Source organism: Podarcis muralis, chromosome 5 (genome assembly GCF_964188315.1).
Source record: "Podarcis muralis chromosome 5, rPodMur119.hap1.1, whole genome shotgun sequence".
NCBI lineage: Eukaryota > Metazoa > Chordata > Lepidosauria > Squamata > Lacertidae > Podarcis > Podarcis muralis.
The window spans coordinates 1,177,383-1,191,162 of record NC_135659.1 but is presented as its reverse complement, the minus strand read 5'-3'; the positions used below and the strand labels follow the sequence as shown (position 1 = coordinate 1,191,162).

The window sequence follows — 13,780 nt, the reverse complement described above, 5'->3', positions numbered from 1 at the left end:
GGTGGGATGCCCCAGGGAGGCTCACCTGGCACCTTCCTTACTGTCTTTGGCACCAGGTGAAAACGCTCCCCTTTTCTGAAGCCTTGGCTCATGAAACCATTTATGGCCTTTTAAATGGTGTCTTTTGGGCGGTGGAGTGGGGGGTGTTTTGTTTGTCATGTGTGTGTTGTTGCTTTTATACTGTAAACTGCCCTGTGATCTGCCCATGAAGGGCGGTATAGAAATTTAATAAACAATGGCGAACACGCCCATCCAACAGCACCCGGTGCAAGGCTGCCTACAGGTGCTTCCCTGTGCGGCTTCCCTTCGGCTTCCGCCCGCGCCTTTTGGGGAGCCCCCAGCCGCCGCCCGCCAGCATCCTTCCCGGCGGCGGCCCTGCGCGCTTGGGCGCCGCTGCTCTGACCCGCTTCTCCTTCCCTTCACGTGACTCCTTCCCTCACACGTGTCCCCGGCGCGCCCTGCTCGGCGTCGGAGAGGAAGCCGCCGGCGAGCAGGTGGAGCCGCCGGGCGGGCGGGCGGGCGGGCTGCGATGCTCGGGGGGCGGCGGGCGGCGGCGGGCGGCGGCGGCGGCGGGGCGCCCGGGGGGCGGGCGGGCTAGCGGGGGCGGCGGGTCCGGGCCATGGGCTGCCTGCAGAGCGTGGCGTGCAAGGCGCGCGTGCGGCGGGAGCACATCGTGGTGTCGGACGTGTCGGCGTGCATCGAGCCGGGCGCCACGGCCCTGGAGGAGAGCTCGCCCATCGTGCTGCGCTACCGGACGCCCTACTTCCGCGCCGCCGCGCGCGTCCTCATGCCGCCCATCCCGCGGCGCCACACCTGGGTGGTGGGCTGGATCCAGGCCTGCAACCACATGGAGTTCTACAACACCTACAGCGACCTGGGCATGTGAGTGGCGCCGGGAAGAGGGGGGGGGGGGCTCACCGGGTCGCCATAGGAACCCTGCGCCCTCCCACAAAGATGGCTGCCCCCCCCCCCCCGCCGCTCATGGACCCCAAAGGGAAAGGTCGCCGCGGCGGAAGACACCGGGCAGGACAGCTGGGCCGGCCGAGGCTGCCCCGGGAGCAAGAGCACCCCCTCGGCCCGGGGATGGGGTGGGACGGCGCCCTTGGGAGCAGCACCTTCCTTAGCTGCTCTCTTGGGCAAAGGCTGCTCCTCCTTGCCTACAGTTTTCTGGGGCCAAGCAGCCCAAATCGCAGCAAACCCAGGGAGGAAATTGCTGAAATGTCTACAGTTGAAATACAAGCCCCGTGGCAGCTCTCAAGTAAAAGTGAAAATGGGAGAGGTTGGTGAGTTGCGGGTCTCCTGTAGCTTGGCCCTCAGCTGCTTCTCTGTGGGTGTCTCTTCCCCTTCCCTTTCGATGCTCCAACACCTACAGCAACATGGTCCTTTGTGAGCAGTGCTAATTGAGCCCACCTGGGCAGGTGAGAGCACCTGTCCTCATGTCACCAGGCACCCTTCTCCTCCTGCAAGAAAGCACCTTGGACAGTGCACTGCTGTGCCAACCACTGCAAAGCTACACGTCCCCCTTTAAGTGTAGCATCAGGAAAGTGAATGTTCTGTCCTGGCAGTGAATTACCTCCCGTTGCTAGAAGACTCAACAGCACTTTGGAGCTCCTTTTCATGTGGTTGTCTTGGGCCTCATGATGATTTGGAATAACTTGATACTCTTGAGCTCTTATCCTTCCTAATCAGCAATCATAATGATATTTGATTTTTACATTGTACTGTACTTTTATTTCAGAAATCCTTACAGCAGTTCTGTAAGAGAAGTCAATGGATTGTCCCCATATGAGGAGCTGAGGGATAGTAGCAACATATGTATGACAGATTCTACAAAAGAAACCCTTTGCCAGCTTGTTAATTGTCACCCTCTCCTCCCCCCCCCCTTCTGATAGTAAAGACTGTGGCAGCCCTGGCAAGGTTCTTTGGGGAAGCAGTTGCATTGTGGGAGTTCCCCAGTGACACTGCCACCAGATAAAAGGCATTGTGCGTGACATTTGTGGGGAACGTGGCCTCCATGCAAAAGGTAGAGTTGATCCTTAAATCGAATGAAGGCTATTTGTGATTTAAAGGTCAAGACCAGTATTTTGAAGTCTTCCCTGACATAGATTGCTGCTGATAGGCCCAAGGCTCAGTCCCAGTCATAAATTGCTCATTTTGAAAGTTTCTGAACAGTTGTTCAAAGGCAGTTCAGCATAGAACATACAATCATGGGAAAAAGAAAGTACACCCTCTTTGAATTCTGTGGTTTTGCACTTAAGGACATAACCATTGTTCTTTAGAAGGTCTTAAAATTGTAGAACCACCTTTAGCAGCAATAACTTGAACTAATTGTTTTCTGTAGGACTTAATCTGCCTCTCACATCATTGTGGAGGAATTTTGGCCCACTCTTCTGACTCGGCCATTGCAACCCCTTGATTCTGTTCTTTTTCAGCCATTCTGTTGTTGATTTGCTGGTGTACTTGGGATCATTGTCCTGCTGCATGACCCAATTTCATCTAAGCTTCAGCTGTTGGGCAGATGGCCTCACATTTGACTCGAGAATACTTTAGTATATAGTTCATGGCGAACTCAATGACTGCAAGGTCCTGTGGCTGCAAAACAAGCCCAAATCATCATCCCTCCACCACCGTGCTTGACAGTTGGCATGAGTTGTTTGTGCTGGTATGCTGTGTTTGGTTTTCACCAAACATGGTGCTGTGCATTACGGCCAAACATCTCCACTTTGGTCTCATCTGTCCAAAGGACATTGTTCCAGAACAATGTTTGTTTTTCAGTTGCAGTAAGATCCTACCACAGTAGATATATTAATATTGGAGGTGCTGAAAGACTCTTTGTTATTTAAGTGAACAATGGAATGGGGTAGAAATTGAGGTATGCACATGTGTGTGAGAGAGAACCTGCATCTTAGAAGCTCTTGCGGGTGCTCCCTGTTGGGTGGGTTCTCATAGATCTACTGCATAGCCTTCTATGTTCCCCTAGTGTGAAGGTCAGATTTTAGAGCAGAAAACATCTGTGGCCCACCAGATGTTTCTGGAGCACAACTCCTATCATCGCTGGCAATTGGCCTAATGAGAGGTGGATGGTGGCAGCATTGGGAGGACCACAGGTTCCTTATCCCTATTTTAGAGAGTGACGTAGTATCTCAAAGAGCAGCACTACACTTTACCAGAAGAGTGATTAGCAGCAGTTCAATTAGAAGGGGACAGGTTAACGATGCTCTTGGTGTAGCACTAAAGTAATTGCTATCCCTGTTCTCTTTCTCTTGGGTTCCCTTTGTTCTCATACTGTGAAATGGGGTAGATAGATAAAAGTGGATCCAAACCTGAATCCATCCCTCCTACTGGAATCCCTGAGGTTGATGTATTAGTGTGCTTGAAAGTGTTGGGCACAGTCAGCTTCCTGCTGCTTCAGTGGCATCGTTGCAAAAGTTGCCAGTGAAGGGATGCTGTCTATGTGAGAAGATTGTGTCACAATCAATACATACTAGCCAAAGCTATTTGCTTAGAAGGCTGTCTGCTGCTGAAGTGTTGTACGTCATTTTACTTCAACTCTTTTGCCATTTAGAGTGGTAGTTTTTAATCTTTCCAGGCCTGGGAAATACATTTAGATCCAGCCTGAAGCATAGGACTCACTTTTAGTATTTTTTCTATACCTTTTATTGTATTTTTAGTTTTTCATTCCCCTTGCCCTCCCATTTCCCCCCTCTTCCTTCTTGCTCTTAAACATTCTTAGCAACTGTTAATACAGCTCTTAACCCATGTTTTTATTTTGTTTTTGCTTTGCCCCTCTAGGTCAAGCTGGGAACTTCCAGACTTGAGAGAAGGGCGTGTAAAAGCCATCAGTGACTCTGATGGAGTGAGCTACCCCTGGTATGGGAACACCACAGAAACAGTGACCTTGATTGGCCCCACCAATAAGGTCTCCAGGTTCTCCGTCAGTATGAATGACAATTTCTACCCCAGCGTAACGTGGGCTGTTCCTGTGAGTGACAGCAACGTGCCACTACTAACCAGGATCAAACGGGACCAAAGCTTTACGACGTGGCTAGTAGCCATGAATATGACCACCAAGGAAAAGATTATTTTGCAGACTATAAAGTGGAGGATGCGAGTGGACATTGAAGTTGATCCCATGCAACTCTTGGGCAAGCGAGCCCGGCTAGTGGGGAGGACTCAGCAGGAGCAGCCCAAAATTTTGAGCAGAATGGAACCCATCCCACCAAATGCACTAGTGAAACCCAATGCCAATGATGCCCAGGTCCTTATGTGGAGACCCAAAAGAGGACCGCCTTTGGTAGTGATACCACCCAAATAAAAAAATACACTTGATGGTATCAATGAGGGCTTTTGCCACCACTGGCATGGATAACTGAGCCAAAGAAGACCTCTGTGTTCACCTGCCTTTTGCGATACAAACGCAAAGAGGGCTTCTTCAAGACAGCGTGAGATCACAATGGCCAGTGCTAGGCCACAGTAGAGTAGCTGGACGTATGGACTTCGGAAGATTTAGGTTGTTTCACACTTTGAGTGTGTTCTCATGTGGAAAGAGGCTGAAACACAGAGATCCAGAGTTTGATTTCCAGTGCCTGTGGCCAATGCTGCTTCCCAGCCAACTAGATGTAGTCCTGGAGGCTGTTCTTACCAGACATTCAGTGCAATGCCTGCTCTTTGGGTTAAGACAGGAAGGGATGGCATATTCCCACAACATGATACCTATGCATTTTTGATTGATAATCAATATTATCACCTGCTCATTAGAAGGAAGAAAATGTTTACAAATGGGGGGGACAAGAATGCCGTCTGTTAAGCTTCACATTTGTAGAAAGTGCAGCTTTATCCCGAGGAAACTGTCCATGGTGCTGAACTAAAACACATTTTGAACTACCAATAATATCACCCACTCTCCCTCTTTCTGGGGCTAATTGATTCGGCCTCATCGGGTTCAGACCTTTTGCATGTTTCTCGGTGTGTTTCAAGTAGTTGTAAGTGTAGGAGTTCTGCCATAGTTTTCTATGCTGTGGGTGAAGTGCAAGGCAAATCAACTGGCTACACCTTAAAAACAAAACAAAATGAAAAACCACACACCATCCCCAGTTCTGCTTTTTATCCAAGCACAGTTAATCTGTATTTCAGAAGATTGTCTGTGCACAGTATGTTTCTCCAGCACAGTGGGAAAGGGTTATATCTGGCACCCAGAAAAGCCCAGGCATAATATTGCTCAGTGTTTGGGGGGCGGGGGCGGGTTGGATTCTAACAATCTTGGTATGTTGTTTCTGCCATAGGAAGATTGAGATTGCCTTTGAACAAGGAAAATGGGTAATGCTGGAAACACTACTTCTTTCCATATCCTCCCAATCAGTGACAGTTTTGCTCATGGTGGAGAAAAGACTGGGAGAAAGAACACCACCTGGAGCAAAAGCGTTATCTTGTTAATGGACAGTCAGAGCTGGACAGAAACTCACAAGGTTAGATGCCACTAACTGACTGACTGACTGACTGACTGACCTACTTATTTATTTATTTATTTATTTATTTATTTCCCACTTTCCTCCAAGGAACGGAGGATGGCATACATGGCTCCCTCATTTTGTCTTCACAACAGCTCTGTGAAGTAGCTTAGGCTGAGAGAGTATGACTTGTCCAAGATCATGAAATTACCTTCATGGCTGAGTGGGGATTTGTATCTGGGTTGCCAAGTCCTTGTCCAACACTATTTGAAAATGCATGACATAGAGGGAAGGTTTTCTGAAAATTATTCCTTTCCCATATTTAATGTAGTTAAGGAAAGTATTATTAGATCATCCCATATTTGAGGAGGAATTTTTGATTTTATGTAGGATAAATGAAGATTGGAAGGTAATGGGAACTTCTCTTGAGCATTTGTCAGAACCACAGATTGGTAGCATCTTTGCTTATGATGGTGATGGTGTCCTAGCAGGAAAGGGAAGAGAACCTATGGAGTTTAGCTCCTGTGAAATCTCCAGAGATGTGCAGTCAGCTTACTTCTCTTTCTGCTCTGTTGCTGACTCTCAGCCAACACCCGTTCTGGAAAACTGGGAGGAGGAACACAGTGCCTCAGTGACTATAGCTCCAAGCTTTGGTTTTTGGTTCTCCAACTGTGGAAATGGAGCATTAAAAGGCTTTTGAGCAAAATTAGTGTAGAAAAGTGTGTAGAAGATCAAAACTACTGACATTAACTCCCAGAATAACGTGAACATACTACTTCAGATAGAAAATGTAGATGAGAGATGAACAGAAGTTGAAGATTTATGTTGTGAATTACTGTATAACAAAGAACTAGTTGCAGAATCCATAATAGCACAGCACATGGGGCCTTTTTGTGGATTCCCACCATAATTCTGCAAGTAGTCAGCTATTGGCCTTAAGAATTTAAATTCTCAAGTGAACAGAGATTGGCACTCCTAAAGAGTGATACATTTTCCACTGAGTTCTTCATCTAGTCCCATCTCTTTTAGAGCTATGATTTCATTAGTCTCCAGGTTCCTCACTCAGCTCTTCAGCTGAAGTGCCCAGGGAGGTCAGATCAGAGCAGAATAGAGGGGTATTTGTCATGATCTGGGCACTATATTTCTGTTGATGTAGCTTAGAATTGCCTTAGCTTTTTTAGCTGCCACTTCATCCTGCTGAATCATGTTTAGCTACTAAAACCCTTAGATCCTTTCAACATGTACTGCTGCCAAGCCAGGTATCACCTATCCTTTATTCGGGCACCTTAGCCTACCATAATGCAGAACTTCATATTCATTTTTGTTGAAATTCATTTTGCTTGTTTGGTTTTGTTAGTTTTGGCCCAGATCCTGCCAAGATCACCTTGATTCCTGCATCTAAGTATTAGCAAGAACTCTCAGTTTAGTGTCATTTGGAAATGTGATGAGCAAACATTGGACAGCACTGGGTTTAGGGAAACCCTGAGGGTTTCTAGGTTGATGACCCATTGAAGAGCACTCTTTGGGAACAGTACCTAGCTTTCCATCAAAATATGAGAGACCTTGTTAAAAATCGTTAAGATACTTTGTGCACATCTGCACCCCTGATCTAGCAAGCCATTAGCTGTAGCCCAAAAGGAGGAGATGAAATTAGCTTGACATGAACTCTTGCTGGCTCTTTGTAACCATTGTGCTTTTTTAAAGACAGACCAACTGTTAATAATCTGTTTAGAATTTTTCTAAGCATTGATGCCAAGTGAACTTGCCATCAATCACCCTTTGTGTCGCTATCTTCAGAAGGGGGGAATTTGCCCGCCATCAGTCACCTAGCATGCCACCTGTTCTCCAATAAGTCTCAAAAATTACAGGGACTCTGATACAGTCATACCTCGGGATGAATATGCTTCAGGTTAAGCATTTTCAGGTTGTGCTGCCACATGCACAGATGCTCAAAATGACATCACGCCCATGCACAGAAGCAGCAAAACACGACCCGCGCAGTCGTGTGCTACGTTCACTTCAGGATGCGAATGGGGCTCCGGAACGGATCCCGTTCGCATCCAGAGGTACCACTGCATTATCTCTGCCATGCAGCTCATGTGACCCTGGACCACATTTAGGGCAGCTAGGTGTTGCTGTTTGCATCTTGAGTAATAATTCCCTTAATTATTTCATCTATCTTTTTATTTTTTATTTTTGGCAGAATTTCACTTTTGGGAGAAGACAGCGGTGAAGTGGGAGTTGAGCAGTCCCATCTTCTCCCTGCCTCCCACTAACATTTCCATTCAACTGATCTATGGTTTTCTTGTTCTTCCACTTGCTCCAGACTGGCTCCTTGTTGTTGTTTTTAACCTTTCTCACAAGCCTAAGTTCATCTTGAGCTTTATCTCCCTGACACTTGCCCTACAACTTTGGCTATTCATGTGTCCTCATCCGTGATAGTCTGCCCATGTTTTCATCTCTGATAAAGAACATTGGGGGAATGTAACCAAAGTCTTCCTGCCCAGCCTGTGTGGATTCTCAAGACCTGTGCCTTTGCTTGGCCCTGGCTGGGAGCAACTGCTATTTCCATTACCTGAGCAAACCAGTGACTGTTTGAGGAGCCTAATGCTCTGAAAGACTAGGACAAACTCTTCCTGGAAATGTTCTGCACAAAGGATTATAATTGCCTCCCAAAAAGCTGAATGGAGAGTTTTATTATTTTCTGCTGTTTCTGAAAATTAAAATAGAACAGCTTATTGAAAGGTAGTGCAGTTTTAAATATATATTTTCTTATAAAATATCTCATTTAAAATTAATTATCCTAATTCTGGGGAAAATAAAATAAACAACGTTGCAGAAAAGGAAAGGAACAGTGAATTATAGTATGGAATACCCCCGCTCCAATCACACCCTAAATGTTGGTACTTGAATATCTAACTTAAAGTAAGGGCAGCCATGATCAGGGGACTGGAGCAACTCTGTCATGAGGAAGGCTTACAACATTTGGGACTATTTACATGAAAGAAAGACATAAGGAAGGACATGATAGAGGGGTCAAAAATTATGTATGGTGTAGAGAAAGTGATGAGAAGTTGTTCTGTTTTGAACCATGGCCTCAGCAGTACAGAGGTTCCACAAAGGCTTCTGAGGTAGAAGAGGGCAACAGCATATCTTCAGGCGGGAGACATCCTGGCCCAACTAGGTCCTCTTGCACAAATTCCTCTCCCACTTCAGCTCTGTGGCCTCATCCCCTGAAGGAGGGATCTGACCCCAGAGGGATGGCAAGTCTTTCTTCCTCTCTCACAACACTCCAATCCAAGACCCATCCAATTAAGCAGAAGAATGGGAGACGGGGACTTTTTCACCCAGCACAGAGTAAATTGCCGTGTTCGGTGGGCTTCGCACAGACATTGGACTGAAGACCAGTTGCTGGGCAGCATCAGTGGGAGGGGGCTGTTGCCCTCATGTCTGCTCCCTGGCTTCCCATTGACCTGTGGCTGGGGGAACAACCTGCAGGGCTAGATTGGCCTTTGGTCTGATCCCTCAGATGAGCCTTTTTGGTGTATTGAAGAAACTCATTAGGAGAGAGGTGTGCATGCACCCCAGTTCCCTTTTCTGACTATCATGTGCCTAATGCTTGTTCTTTTACATGGTCCTGGCCCCCTGGTCAGAATGCTGCTTCTCAGCAGTTGTTTCTTTTTGAAGATGGACAACAATATTGTTTGTCCCTGGCAGCGTTAAAAGGCCTGTGTGAGAAACCAAAAACTGCCCCCATTGAAGATTTGCAGACAGCCAGTCCCCAGGCCAGAAATGCAAGCTAGCAAACATGCATTGGTGCAGTAGAATAGAGATCTGATTGACAACTAATACTGATGTCCTGTTACTTGGCTTTGGGATATAAAAGATGGAACCCACATCTGTGCAGTATAGTAAGTGGTGTTGTGTACATTAGACATGGCTATTCCAACAATCCCACTTGCCATGATAAGTGTTGTGCTACCTTTGGGCAGGAGGAATGGCCCGCCTCCAGGGATTGAACCTGCAGGTGTAGGCAGAGATCTGCCTGCTAATTGCTTGGCAGTCCCCACCACCTCCAAAGCTATTTGCCAGCTACATGGCAAATATACCCTGGAGAGCCGTGTCGGGGTGGAATTTGGTCTTTCAGATTTTAGTGGCACCTTGAGCAAGGGTTGACACCAACTTCCCCAGAGAGGGGCGGGGGGCGGGTTGGGGCCTTCAAGTTTGGCTTAGCCAGCAAAACTGATAATTGGTATCCGTTCTCCTTGCAACTTGACTTTACTTCAAGCTACTTCACTGTTTGAGATACTGTAACTAAAAAGTGTTTGTGTGTGTATTTTAAGTGTGTTGCTCAAGTGAAGATCAATCAGGGGTGGTGATTTAAGAGGTCCCTCTTAGGCACATTGCAGGACCTCACTGCTTCTTGGGTGAGCGAGAGCATGGAACTCAATAGATACAACTTAAGGTGCAGGGAATGTTCAGGGAGAATGAGCCCAAGATGTTCAAAGCAGGGACTAATATTGTAAGCACTTTAGTCTTTGTTTGAGTGTGATGCCCAGCTGTGAAGGAATGCAGGTGTGTAGCCCACTAGCTAATTTCAGGCCCAAGTCAAAACTGGCCCCCACTCCAGGCTGCTTTTTGTCAATAACAAAAATATTTTTTTTGAAACATTTGGCACAACTGGTTCAGATACTGGATTAGTGGGTCATCAGAAGGGTCTCTGGCAGTGCCTGGGTCAGCTGTTCTAACATACAATAGGTAGAAGATCCCAGGAAATGGGTATATTTAGAATGGGATGGAGTCCTAGGAAAGCAAGAAAAATGCAGAGAAGGTACCAGGCCAGTTCTCAGATTACATTGGGGGCAAGAGAAGGCCTGACCCCTTACCCTTTCATTGGCCCCCTTAGCTCCTGTTTCTAAAGGCTTCAGAAAGCATGACTGGGCTAAAATTGGGGTGACTCAAGGTGGCTTGTGGGTTTCATTAAGCCCCCCCCCCTACTTTTCTCATATAAAAAAAGACTAGCATCTTTAGAGGGAATGGAAAGCCAAAAGACTATGGCCAACAGTCAAAGAGGTGAGAATGACTGATACTACATATTGATTGAAAACAGCCAACCAGATCTTTATGGGGCTGACATCTGCCAATGTAAATATGCAAGCCTTTCTGTTAAACAGCACCCCTTCCAAATTCTCACCTGTGCATAGGACAATGCTATTTCTAAAAACTAATGCTCCCCTCATTTCATAACTGTTGAGCATTCTCTTTTGATTAAATTATTTTGCATTAAGGATGTACAAAATGGGCACATTTTGCATTCTCAATAGTTCCTAGCCCTTAATAGGTTTTGGAAGCACTGCTGTTGTTGTTTTAAGAAAGTGTTTTTGGTGTCTGCAACGAGGCTGGAAGAGAGCAAGGAGCTTAGCACTATAAAGTTGTCAATTTTTTTCCTTAATGTTGAGGTTGTATTGGTTAGGAATTTATATAGACATAAAAATATAAGCATTAACTTGGATATAATGGCCTCATTTGCATGTATTTTTAAACGATAGCTAAATAAATGACAGTTTAAAGGTGAACACTCAGTGTGCTGGTGCACACTATTAGAGTTGTGGCCCCGTCACTCCTCCCCAACTGCTGCAACCTCAGTGACGATTTAGACCAGGCTTCCTCAACCTTGGCCCTTCAATTCCCATCATCCCTGGTCCTGCTAGCTAGGATCATGGGAGTTGTAGGCCAAAAACATCTGGAAGGCCGAGATTGAGGAAGCCTGACTTTTAGACCAATGAATTCATGGCTTTTCAGTTATATGATTCAGCCGCTATCCACTATCCACCTTAGAAGACAAAAACTATGGCTGAGAATGAGCTTCCTTCCTACTCTGCTAAGTTTTGTGCACATTATCCAGCAACAGCCATTGGCACAATAAAACATCCTGCCTGCACTGCTTCAACTTTCTTCCTAGGGGCTGGCAGCCTTGGCAGTCTTTGCTTTCCCCAGTTCTTTGGGCTATCTTAGAACATTTTACTGGATCCCACTTGCAACTTGCTATAAATTGGATTCAGTGGGTTAAGTTGCAGGGAACTGTGTGGCAAATTGCACCTTGGGTCAGTTAAGTGGACTTGCTGGACCCTACCAACCTGTAATCGTTGCTTCTACCAAATGTATGCAATCTTACCAGTTGGCCATGTCTGTTTTGAAATGGTTCCCCCCCATCTTCTTGAAGCAGCCTCCCCCAATGTGCTCCTGCTGTTTTAGACCAAACTCCATCATCTCCAGCAACATGCTTATAGTCCAAACTGCAGGCTGAGAGCACCAGGGTGCAGAAGGCTGTTTCGAAAGGATCCAACATCTCTCAGGGATAAAAATAGAGCCTGTTTGTAGAATGGGGACTCACAAACTTTCTCCAGCTCTGAAACTGGACATTAACCTTCTTCAGTGCCCAGCTGCCTTTCGTGCAAATGCATGTCACACCTGTGCCTTTGCACAATGAGCTCCAGCCTCCAGAGTGGATGCATAGGAGCCACATCCCCAAGACATCTGTTGCAGCAGGCTGGGCGGTCTGCCTTCACCACTAGAGCCAGTAAACCCTTGTGGACTTTTCAGATCCATCTTCTGGGGCCTCAAGAGTAGAGCAGCCTCCCCCTTGGCTCTCACAGATCTCAGAGCTGTGTGGCGGCGACTCTGCTAAAAACGCCTTGCCCTTTTTGCGAGAAAGCTGTTCCCGCGCTGGACCCTGGGCTTATCCCACACTTGTCCTCTGCTTAGCAAGCACAGGTCTGAGTAGTTTTGCCTCTGCCCTGCTGCATCCCCCAGGAAGCCTGCTCTTTTAGCACTACATCTGCAGAAAACCCAACGGCTGTTTGTTCCAATTCAGTGCTAACCCACAGGTTTCCCCAGGGGTGGGGGGAGCGGCAGGGTAAATGGAAGTGTGGATGAGCCCAGAGAAAGCAGCCCTCCACAACTCCACTCTGCGTAGCTCCATGCCAAATTCTGTGCTTATCTTAATGTTGTGCATCAGGGAAGCAAGCACACTTTGTGTTCTGGACTTGAACATGAACTGCTTTAAACTGAAGGGTACTTACTCAGCTTATTTATTTGAAGTTATTTTTTTCAGTTAAGAGACACATGCACCCTCCTCAGGTGAGCTCCTGAGTATGAAAGGTCTACTGAAAATGGAGGGTGGGGTCGGTTGTACTGAAACAGAGAGCTATACATAGGGAGGGATGATTTTCTCACATGTGCTATTTTTGTCTTAAGCTTCAACCTTGTTGTTGTCCTTTTTCAACAGGATTGGTGGCTATGAATACAACTTCCATTAAATCAGTTGAGGGGGTTGGAGAAAGAGGGTTGAATCTATTCCTTTCGATGTGATTCTCCTTTCATACCTTTGTCTGCTCTTTTTGGATTGCCCTCACCAATAGCAGACTTTGGGCTCTCAAATTTCAGTGCTGCCCAGCATGTCACTAAAATTTGGCAGCCCCACCTCTTGGGGCTCTGTTCTACAGCGTCATGGTGGTGCCCCGTGCAGTGTGGTGTCCAGTGCAGCCAAACTGGTCATAATACTCTAAAACTGCCTCTGCCCTTGCACCCTGTTTTCTTCCTTCTCCCTTTGTGGTGTGTGTGTGTTTTTTACTCCTGCAGTATTAGATGTTGCCAGTTTCCAGAGATATTTATAGGAGCAGGAGCATGTGGAAGTCACTTTGGAAAGAAAAATCAGGTATTCTGCCATTTTGAAAAGACTGGAAGCAGGGAAGGAAGAGGCAAGCGGGCTTTGCAGAGTGCCTTAAAACACTGACTTTAATCTGAGATGGGAAGGGGATTGCTCTTTATCTCTGAGTTTTATAGAGGGTCAGGCAATGCTGCATTCCACTTTTCTGGGGTTTAAAACAAATTGTCAAATACATCATGTATTGCAAACAGAAGGCTGTTTCCTTTATTTTGGGGAGATGGGGCAGATTTAAAGCTCTGGCTTCCAAACGTCAGTAACATTTGGGAGAGGATTCCATGGACGTTCATCAACCAGGAAAATGACTAAACTAGAGGCTCCGATGATCTGTCTCACATCTGCAGAACCTTTGATTTTCTCAGCCAATGTGGTGTAGTGGTTAAGAGCGGTAGTCTCGTAATCTGGGGAACCGGGTTCGCGTCTCCGCTCCTCCACATGCAGCTGCTGGGGTGACCTTGGGCCAGTCACACTTCTTTGAAGTCTCTCAGCCCCACTCACCTCACAGAGTGTTTGTTGTGGGGGAGGAAGGGAAAGGAGAATGTTCGCCGCTTTGAGACTCCTGAAGGGGAGTGAAAGGCGGGGTATCAAATCCAAACTCCTCTTCTTC

At 46.7% G+C, this 13,780-nt stretch overlaps 1 protein-coding gene across 1 annotated transcript; it reads left to right on the top strand.

The window, feature by feature from the left end:
* Positions 1–605: 605 nt before the first annotated feature.
* On the top strand, positions 606–13,369 carry FAM78B (family with sequence similarity 78 member B). Its single transcript, XM_028732155.2, has 2 exons — positions 606–882; positions 3,793–13,369. The coding sequence occupies exons 1-2, from the start codon at positions 620–622 to the stop codon at positions 4,313–4,315; spliced, it is 786 nt and encodes a 261-aa protein (XP_028587988.2). The 5' UTR covers positions 606–619; the 3' UTR covers positions 4,316–13,369.
* The last annotated feature ends 411 nt before the right edge of the window (positions 13,370–13,780 follow it).